At 50.5% G+C, this 10874-nt stretch overlaps 1 protein-coding gene across 1 annotated transcript in view; it reads left to right on the top strand.

Annotated features, from left to right (window-relative positions):
* Positions 1–9435: 9435 nt before the first annotated feature.
* Positions 9436–10874, top strand: part of efnb1 (ephrin-B1) — a 56612-nt gene continuing 55173 nt past the window's right edge. The window contains exon 1 of the mRNA XM_079269101.1: positions 9436–10608. Within this exon, the coding sequence (XP_079125227.1) occupies positions 10493–10608 (116 nt within the window). The 5' untranslated portion in view covers positions 9436–10492. The remainder of the gene's footprint in view (positions 10609–10874) is intronic.

The raw sequence follows: 10874 nt of genomic DNA, 5'->3' as shown, positions 1-10874 counted from the left end.
TTTACCAGGCATCAGATTAGGCACGCGGCCGCTCGCATGCAGACGCGCCAACTTCCAGGCCACTGGCCGCTCAAAACGCCCTATGGGCTCATCTCCTGGTGCCTCGTGGGCCGCTGCAGTGCACCCCCATCCTTGACATTTCTGTGCCATCTCCCAACAATGCGCAGTGCGCCCGGTTGAAATATCCGGTAACTAATGAAAGTGGAAAATAAATCTCTCCCGGATTAAGAGGAGACGCTCTGTGGGCCGTAACAGAGACGTCAAGGTGAATGTGAAATGAGCAGCAGGATCAATGCCCTTCATTATGAGGAGGAGGTTTCACCAGACAGGCCAGGACAGGTCTGAGATTCCAGTGGAAAGCTATGAATAGAGTGTGGGAACCTGATGTCTGCCTCCTGTCGGTTCTCTTCGTATTGACACACACACACACGGGCAGAGCGGCCAAAGGTATGCAGAACGAGTGAACGAGTGACGGGGCCATTGTACTTAAGAGGACAGCAGCAGGAGGATTAGTTCTCCCTTTTAACACCGAGGCCTGAGATGGTCCAACGTGTCGAGGAAATCTGTCGTCGGCAGAGCTGCAGGTGGTCCAGAGGGGTCGAATGCCCCGCGAGGCGAGAAAACAAGGCGATGTTTTCAGCCGGGACCGGGGTGACATTTACCCCGGGTGACCCTGGAATCTGATTCTCTCTACACCTTCTCTCCTCACCTCACTGTTGTGGAGCCCCTTTCTCCTCGTCCCAGCGGGGCCTGATCACTGCTGCGAGCATAACAATGCCACCCCCCCCCCCCCCCCTCCTCCCCCCTCCCCTGAGGAAACTTGAAACTAGATTATGCTTTTTCAATTAGAAGGAAAACTGTGGAACAAAACAAAACATGCCGCACAAGGCCTACATTTCTCCCATTTATTCCCCAAAACATCCCTTGAAGCTCATTCAAAGGTGATCCGCAGATATGACTGAACACATTTCTGGGCCAAGCCAGGCTCTGCTAAATCACGACTCCCTGTAAAGTTTGGACGAGTGTCTTATAAGGGCGTGATGAGACAGGTCTAATAAAGATGACAGAGAGCCCTGCATGTCACCAGACCCTGCCAGGAAACCCCGGTGATTAACGAGGGCCGGGGCACCTCTGCTAACAAGACTCATCTCTTTAATTGGCTCTACGATATGACCGTGCAAATGGGCCCAGGGTGTGCGGATGCATGTCGGCGCCATGTCCCTTTGTGCGTGCATGCTGGAGGGGAGGGCGGGTTCAACGTACATGTCGTGCATGTGCGGGTGCTTAGCTTTTCTCACCTCCCTTCTGCGTGGATACAAGCCAGCGATGACGAAGCGCAGCCTCATTTGAAAGAGAGCACCGCCACAGCCGGCCAGGACTTAACACCCCACCCAATAATAATTGATTCAATCTCTTCTTAAGTATTGCATGCGCTGGCAGATAGGGGTTAGGTTATGTAAGAGTGCGACAGTGCCTAGTTTGAATGCGATGTGATGATCGTTATAAATCCGAGGCAGACGACAGATGGCGTTGTACTTCAAAAGGTTGAGCAGGTAGAGCCGTTACTGCTCTTGTGCTGCCAGATCAGTCCCCAGGAAAGAGGGTGGTGGTGGTGGTGGTGGGGGAGGGGGGGAATTAAGGGGTATAGTCAAAGACGAGGAGAGAGAGTGCAGACGCACTGAGAGAGAGCTGGTCCTCGTTAGCGCACTATTCATCAGTCATGTGAGGTCAGGGAACCCTGAGGGGTGGCGTGTGACCCCCCCTCACCCCCTGAACCCCAGCCAGCACCTGGAGCCGAGGTATTTCCTTATAACATTTCCTTGCAACATTGGGTCTCTGATTCACGACCGGCGGGCTGAGGGCGTTGAGCTGGAGTAGCATCCAACGGTTGTAAATTTGAGTATCTATACTGCACATCGCAGGAACATTAAAAAAAAAAAAAAAAAAATGTACCAGCCAGTATTTGTAGAGCAGGGAGTGGTTGACCTGGGGGCGAAATGGGAGTGGACGGCACAGAGAGGAAAGGAGGAAATGCAGAGAGGACAGGGAGGGACGGGAGACGGAACGGGAGGAAGGTCAGGGTCACAGCTGCGATAAAGAGGTCAGGATGAAAGATGTTGCTTCAGTCCGGCCGTTGTGGAAAACAAACATCCTCCTAAAAATAGTTGGCAGACCCGTTCATCCGTCATCGCGGGAGCCTCATACAGGTGTGTGAGTGACTGTGCTCTCCATAACAGACCTGGAATCTGCTGACTTCTCCTCCGCAAACTGGGTTAATAATGTAGAGGAGGGAAAAAAAAGTGTGTGGGGGGGGGGTTAATCCTAACTTCATAGGCCCTTTGACAAGCAGTCAGTGACTATCTTAACCCCTCCAATAAATATGACATGTCGCTTTTAACTTCATATCTGCCCCTGACCACTAAACCATCAACTCTGACCTCTTACCCCGAGCCGGTGACCCTCCCTCACTCCATATGTCTTAATATCCCGTGAAGAATGCCCCCTGAGCCGCAGCAGAGCTGCTTTGAGTAAACTTTTCTTTTTGACCGGCTGATTGACAGATCGAGCGAGCCCGAGATGCTCAAGGCAAATAAGACACGCCGGAACACACACACACACACACACACACACACACACCTCCCGTCTTCCATATCTTTCGATTCTCTCCGTGCTTCTTCCGGTGCCCCTCCTTCCTTTACTTATGCCTGCAGATTCACTTTGTTGTGCTTTTAGTGGCTGGGTTTGTAGATGGAGCAGATGCTGGAGCTGATATTCCCTGATCCTGCAGCGAGCCGAGATAAGAGCAGATTTATGCCGGAGTGAGGGAGCATGGGAGTAATTGCTGAGGCTTTGATGATGCGGCTGAGAGCACTCGTGTACCCTCGGCTTCTTACTAACAAGGACGTCCTCGGATTCAGCAGTATGTCTCCCTGGGTTTAAAGAGTGCGCGCGTGTGTTTTTCTTGGTGTACATCTCATGTTGCCATCGGTCCAACAGTGCTCCCTGGGGAGCAACGCTTCCTTTTTCTCCTCTGTGTGCACGTGTGTGTACATTAGTTTTGAATATTCTTGCATCTATTGTTTTAAAGGCGTGTCACAATTACAGCTTTATGTGTCTCTGTGTGTGTGTGTGTGTGTGAGAGGGCATTACACACTACAGGCCTCCTCCGGGAATTTTTATGGTCCCTGTATTTATAGCTGCAGAGACTCACGCTCAGCTGAGAACATATGACATCATCGGGATGACAGATAGCATTCTATCTGCAGATAAGGTTATCTCAATGTGGTTTTCTGTGGTTCAGATGCGTATATTTTCCCAGGAACAGATCACAGCAGCTGCTGGATTTGAAATAAACGGCTCGTTCGGAGGATGTTTCTCTACAGTTGTTATGAGGACTGGAACTGCATGCAGGGCCTCTGTGCTTCTTCTCAAAATATAAATCGACAGTCGTTCCACCGCACCTGCTCGGGGAGAGGAGGGGGGAGGGGGGAGGGGGGGTTTGCAAAGGCAACGCTGCTGAGGGAGTTGGGGCTACCTTATTCTGTGCTCTGACCAGCTCTCCGGACTCTTAGCGGCTCTCTTCGGCTGAGCTTCGAAGAGAAGTGGATCATCTGTCCAGCGTCCCCGAGTGATGGTGTCACTGAGGACATGTCAGTGACACCAGGCGGCCACAGTGACATGTTGATCCCAGGGGGCTTTGGAGCCTGACCCGCCTCTTGACTGATGCAAGTAGGCTCAGATAGGAGAGATAACTTTGTGAGGCATGCAAACACACACACACACACACACTCAGGATCACACACATCGCAAAACACACACACACACACACACACACACATACAAATCTTATCTTTCGGCCTGCCCTGGCCGTCACCCTGGGCCTTCCTGTTTTTCTCAGGGGGCCCATGGCGGATTCCAACTCGGTGGAGTCGTGCGAGGCTATTAGCTGTGCCTGGAGAGCCACTTTGAGGAGTATCTACTGTTGGGAGAGGGGTGATAAGTGGAAGATCATTAGAGGCCCTGAGCCGGAGCCAAATATAATTAAATGGCGCACGCCACAAGATCATAACGCTGGCCAAAAATCTGTAAGGACTTCTCGGGATCAAATGAGACGCGAGATCCCTCGGTATCATTTAGCGACAATAATTCCCCTCTCTGTGTCAGCTCTGGTGGGCGACTCGCTTCGGTTCCAATCAGAAACCGGGCAGAGAGACACACTTTGAAATCCACACCGCACACATAGCTGCCAAGAAATGCGTGTAGCAGTCAGAAAATAACAGGCCGGAAAACAGAATCACACATGCCGTGCAAACACAAACACACACACACACACACACACCACTTGAACAGGAGCTTGTTGACCATCACACAGCCACGGACTGTGAAGAAGGGGGGGGGGGGTGAGGGAGGGGTGTAGAGGAGAGGGGGGGGAGCTCACAGAGGTCGCTTTGAAGTTTCTATTCAGGTCTTTGTCCCATTCAGGCTGCTGGCAGCAGACATCTCTACTAGAGGCCTGGCCCCTCCCACCGCCACACCGTCCCCTCTCACACTCAGAAAGAGAAGACGGCACGTCCGCAGGTCCTGTCCATCACGCGGGTCTTAATTAGAGGGGATTCGAATGCCCCCTTTTGTGCCCTCCTCACTCTCGCTCCCTCTTTCTTCAACCTCCCCCCCCTCCCCGCACACCCTCACTCATTTCACTCTCTTTTCATCGGCTCCCACCCTCTCTTTTTCTCCCATTCCTCCCTTCTCTCCCCTAACCCCTTTTTTCACTTTTGTTGCCCTCATTTTCTTGGCAGGGAGCGAGGCACCTCTTCAGACGTCCTCTCCTCTATGCCTTGAGCCCCTTTATACCCCCCCCCCCCCTTCTTCTGTCTCTCGCTGCCCCTTCCTCCCAAACCCAGTCTGGAAGCTGAGTGTGACCTAATGTTTGACAGACAAGTAGCCTTGGAGAAAAGACTCATCTATCAGAGGCTTGTAATTCTATTAGAATAGACAGCCCCCCCCCCCCTCCCCCTCCCCCAGGCCAGCATTTGGCATATTCTCTCCATCAATTTAGCTCTTCTCTCAACCCTCCGGGCGACCGGCCTACTAAATGCAGTTTACGGCAACAAATAATCACAGCGAGTTAATAACGTGTGTGTGTGTGTGCGTGACCTAACTTTCTACCTGTCTTTTTTTCTTCGTGGGGAACTGTTGAGCGCTTTGATATTAAGCATCAAAGTACAATTTCTCTTTTCAAATTCTAATCTCATCCGAGAGGCTGAAAACCCCAAAAAAAGAAGCTCTGATTCAGGGAACTGTGGTGAGTTAAGATAGGAGGATCACAACCAGCCACTAATCAGGATTGTTATCAAGATCCCCAGATGTTTATATGTAGACAAAGATGGTTACACGAAACATCTATTGTCGTGGCTTGTTATCAGACCTAATTACTGATGTGAGAGACGAGGAGACGAGAGACGAGGAGAGGCTTTGCTTACGTCCCCTGCTGGGATGTTAAATCGAGGAGGATATGTTCAGCGCAGATTGTTATTTGTCTGTAATCAGCGCCTTCCTGTCAGTCATGATGGCTCGAGATGAGTAAATGAGAGGAGGTGGAGTGAAGCAAGAGAAGGAGACGAGAGAGGAGGAAGACGTCTGGACAGCAATCAAGGCGGACCACAAGCAGGAAATGTAAGTTTTGCGGACGCCCCAGCTGTTGTGTTTGGCCTCGCTGCCGTTACAGTCAACAATCAAAGCAGCAGGAACGGCTCACACACAACTTTTCAAGTGGCAGGCCCCGAAAATAGTCTGTTTGCATTACTGTTTCAAACCGGCCCAGTGTTTGGAGTGAATCCATGTTGTTTGTCTCTCTGTTTCCTTTAGTGGACATTTTACTGTGCGTGAGACGGACAGGAAACATGCTGTTTAGTGCTTGTGTGTGTGTGTGTGTCTGCTTGCCTTTGTGAGGACGTGTTGTCTCAGTGGTTAATGGCTGTTCGATATTGATTACAGCTGGAGACATCCGAGTCACATGTTCCTCGTCCTCTCCAGATAACGAGGGTTAACCACTTGACCCCGTGCATGCCAAAGGGGCTCCGCTCATACCCGGATCCATAGCCCAGTGCCGAAGCCACATGTTCCCGCAGCCCCTCGGAGGCCGCAGCCCCTCTGGTCTCCGGGCCTGTCCCGTAGATCACGGCCGTGTCCTTGAGCCGCACCAGAGGGAAACGCGGCAGACTTCATTAAGGGCATATTAAAAGCAAAAGGGGAGGCCACTTTCACTGTGATTTATCTTCACTGTGAGGTTGCTGGGTCGACTGCAGGACCGCAAGCGGCTTCATCCCGGAATGATGATGTCATGGCTTCAGTGTTTGCGAAGTGTAAATAGCAGGTTGGGAAGGAACCATGTCCTCGGCAGCAGGGTTCATCTTGGAGGATCACAGAGCGGAAAACAAAACCCGTAGAGAATCACTGCCTGTTCTCCAGTTCAGCGCTGAAACAAAGCAGTGGACTATTCAGAGAATGTTCATCTGCAACCATCTTTACTGTAATTGATGATCATTTTAGTCAATTATCTCTCTAAATGAGAGTATTTCTCGCTTGCTTCTCTTATAAACTCTCAACTGTTGAAATTTGGTGCAGACGTTTGTGGTCCCCAGAGGATGAATCCGCCTGACTTTTGGTGATGCCCTGTTCTCTCCACTAGCGCCACCATGAGGTTGACATTTCTGGTTTTCGGTGAAATATCTGGACTATTATTGGATGGATTGCCTTTACATTTGAGCATAGCTATTCATGGTCCCCAGAGGAGGAATCGTCCTGACTTTGCTGATTCTCTAACATTTCCTGGTGTGCCACAGGCGGGTCAACGTTTTCACTTGTTTTGTGAAATATCTCAACATCTACTAAAGTAGATAGGTTGGCACAACCTTTTGTACAGATATTCGTGGTTCCCAGAGGTTCAATCTTTACAACTATTGTTATTTGTGCTCCCTGAGGTTGACATTTATGTTCAAATGTGAAGGGAAACGTCTGAAACAGCTGTGGGATGTCTGGCCATAACAACATTGGATGCACACATTCATGTCCCCCTCAGGATGAACTGCCAAAAACTTGTGGTGATTATCATTCATGAGAATAATCTTTAGTTGCTGCCTGACTCCATTTTAAGTCTGAAGAGCGTCAGTGTATGAGCTTCTGTGGTATCAAAGTACATTCAGGCTATTTATAGAGGAACTAATCACAGCCACCTATACACATTAACATGATGACCTCATTCCTTGGAAATGCCACTATCTCATAGGTGGCCGTCTGAGGAGGGGGGCATCAATCAAATTCCCTTCCGTGTATGTGTGACAGAACATGAAAGCTACGCTCAACACTCTCCTTTGTCCTTACATGTACTGCACTTTGTAGAGCTTTTATGTCTGTGTCGAAGAACGCGGACGGTCCAATATCTCCACAGTCCTCTATGCTGTATGTGATGATGTGTTCGTCCTCTGCCACGTGTGCTGTTGTAAAAGATTCGTTTTCACTTTGCTCCTCAAGGCAAGCGTCTGAGTTGTGTATTGTGCTTGGCTAACAGTGTGTTTTGGAGTCCGCTGCTTCCCAGGCTGTGGTTTGATGAAACTCTTACAACAGCAGCATGGTATGTCCACCATCATCATCATCATCATCATCATGGGGCCATGTTCCTATTGACCGCTCGGCTTCGGCCCCTCAGCTGTGGCACTCGTCAAAGTTGTACACAGGAGGCGTCTTATTGGCCCGCAGCCGATCGGGGGGGGGGGGGGGGGTCTATCCGTGCCCATCTGATTGGCCACCGAGGTATCAGGTATCCCAGACGTCCCCTGCCGTCAGACGGGTACACATGCCAGCTCTGTGGCAACTGGCCCGTGTTTGCTGTTACTATGACAACAGTCAGCCGGCTTTTAGTCCGGCTTCTGGGGATGCAGCAGCGGTGGCAAACCTCCAGCAGCACTTGAAGCATAAAGAACGACTATTTGACCTCTGCAAACCTTTTCCCTTCTCCATGCAAATATAGGTGAAGCGGAGCCAGAAAAATCACCACTCTGATGCAGCCTTGACACCCCAACCTCTGCGGCCCCACGTTATCACTGCCTCAAACACACACACACACACACACACACACACACACACACACACACACACACACACACACACACACACACACACACACACACACACACACACACACACACACACACACACACACATATATCAATACTTTCAGATAATTAGAGTGCACACCCATCTAGGTTTGACGCTGATATTGATGAGCTCATTGTTTCCACAAAGATTTATGGGCTGACGAGGCACAACGGGATGTAATAAAAATAAAAAAAATGTAAAAAACTTCAGGAACCATAAGACATGTCTCCTCTCCAATTATATTGAATCCAACCTCTTGTATTCCATTGAATCGATTTCATCACAACCATTAGGGGGTGGCATTGATTGAATACATGCACCAAAATGAAGAGAAAGTCTCCTTGTCCCCCTCCCTCCATCTCTCTGTATCTCCCTCTCTCTCTCTCACTCTCTCTCACACACATACACACACACACACACACACACACACACACCCACACAAAGGGAGCACAGACATGGACATGATCAATTATGTGCCAAGCATTTCTCCCTCAATGAATGAATGGCCCAATGACGATCAGCTACCGACCGGCTATTGTCTGTTGACACTGGAGAGTAAGTTCTCATGCAGTTCATTATCCCTAAAGGGGACAACTAGAAAGAGATCCAAAGAGACCATTAATCATCATTCCTTTCACAGAGCAGACAAGGAAAGCACCGAAATAACAGATACTGTAATCCTATACAGTACGTTCTAAAGATTATGTCAACAAAGAGGGTTTTAACCTGTAAGTATATTTATAGAGAGGAAATATGACAAATGCACACATCCTACCTACCACAGACCTTATAATTCCCTGAGGCTTATATTACATGAATGTTATGGCATACATGTTTAGTACAGGATCTCCAGGGACTAGCAGGTCCTGGGCTTAAGTTTAAGTTTTTTCTTTTCTTTTTCTCCACTAGGCACTTTTACGCACACGCTCCAGTAGCCTATCACGCTCGTTTCCTCTCCACAGCTTTCAGTGTGACGAACAACTCCAAAGTCCAATTCAATTTGGGTCGATGGCTCGGGCCGAGGTGGCGGTGGGGGTGGAGATGCGGGGGTCAACCCAATAAGAGACTCCCTCCTCTATAGCTGCCTCCTCACCCCCCCCCCCCCCCCCCTCCCCAAACCCCATCCACGTCCCCATAAATGCCTTTTCGCTTCCTGCATCCAAAGTCGGACAGAGCGCTGTGATTGGCCGCGGCCCGCACTGTGGGCCGTCCCCCCACATCGCTCTCCTCTCCAGCTCGGGTTACAGTTGAGCTCGCGCTGCTGCACTCACCGGATCGCGGAGAGTGTGTGACACGGTTTTAAAAGAAGAAGAAGAAGAAGGAGAAAAATACACCGGCGTGGAGATGTTGGCGAGCGGATTCGGAGCCACCCAGCGGACCGGTAGACACGTCTGACCTCCCCTCGACACTTTATTTGTTCCTCTACACCGAGCAGCGGAGAAACACGAGGGAAGACGTGCAGTTTATTTACGCACCGGCCAACGCAGCATGTCCCGGGCGGACTAGAGAGACAGACAGAGAGACGCGACCCTGCTGGAGCGCAACGCGCACGCGGAACGGCGCTGAGAGCCCCACTAGGAATATTTACAATAGGAGACTCTGTTCGCTTGTGAAGAAGAATAGCAACGGTTGGAGAGGAGGAGGAGGAGGAGGAGGAGCGAAAGATAACACTGTGGAATGAAGTGGACCTCGGGATTCCCGGCGTGCTGCGGAGTTGTGACTGATGGATGAATGTGGCCATCTGTAGGCTAAATACGGCGACAGGTACAGACACCATCGGGAGGAGAGAAGCTCTGACAAAGACGCGGCGCAGCGCTTCATCGGCAGCCGCATCGCTAAACTGTGTCTCCGAATAAATAACAGAAAACCGTGCGAGTGGTTGGATCTGTCTCATCGCACATCAGATCGCATCGTTGACGACTTGTCTCGACGCGTAAGAAGGTCGCGAAGAGCTGTTTTTGGTGTCTCGGCCACAGGTCAACCAGGACACTCAGCGGGCTGCTCGCCTCCCAGATCCGATCGAGAAGCCGGGTGGGGGGGGGTGAAGCTCCGTCGCACGTCCCTGCGGTCAGTTCGGACAAGGACATCCGGGAGGGGATCTGGAGCAGATACATTTTGTTTTAAATCAATAAAAAAAGGAGAATAAAAAGGTCTGACAGAAGGACATGTATCTGATAACGACCTCACATGCTCCCGACTGATCGCTGCTCACCTTCCCACCGGGCGAACCACAGATAGAAAAGGCTGCCAAAGGCGCACCGCCATCCGACGCTCTGAGATCCTCGGCTCGCTTGTCCGCGTACACACACACACACACGCACGCACACCGATCAGAATGGCGGGACTCGGTTGTTGGAAGTATTACCTCTGGATCTTTATTTTAACGTGCAGGTCGGTGTTAACCTCGGCCAAGTCGATGGAGACTATCATCTGGGGCTCGCAGAATTCCAAGTAAGTCTCGTATTTCATTTTGTACCGGCACGCCAAAAAACAACTCAGTGTGTGTGCGCGTGCGGAACGGAGGGCTGACATTACTGGGACAAAAAAAGTTGCTATTGTGTGCAAGCTGTGTTCAATGTTCTGTTAAATGTGGCACTTGGAAAAAGGGGAACATAAATGCGTTTGGTTGTTGGCTAATTGTCATTCCTGCGCCGCACAGTTCCGTGTTGATTTATTTCTCAGCGGGGGGGATCTCCCAACTCTATCGAAACCCAGTG

The sequence above is a fragment of the Melanostigma gelatinosum genome, assembly GCF_949748355.1.
Source record: "Melanostigma gelatinosum genome assembly, chromosome: 5".
In the NCBI taxonomy this organism is placed as follows: Eukaryota; Metazoa; Chordata; class Actinopteri; order Perciformes; family Zoarcidae; genus Melanostigma; species Melanostigma gelatinosum.
Note: the sequence above shows the minus strand (reverse complement) of the source record. Positions and strands in the feature narration are given on the sequence as shown.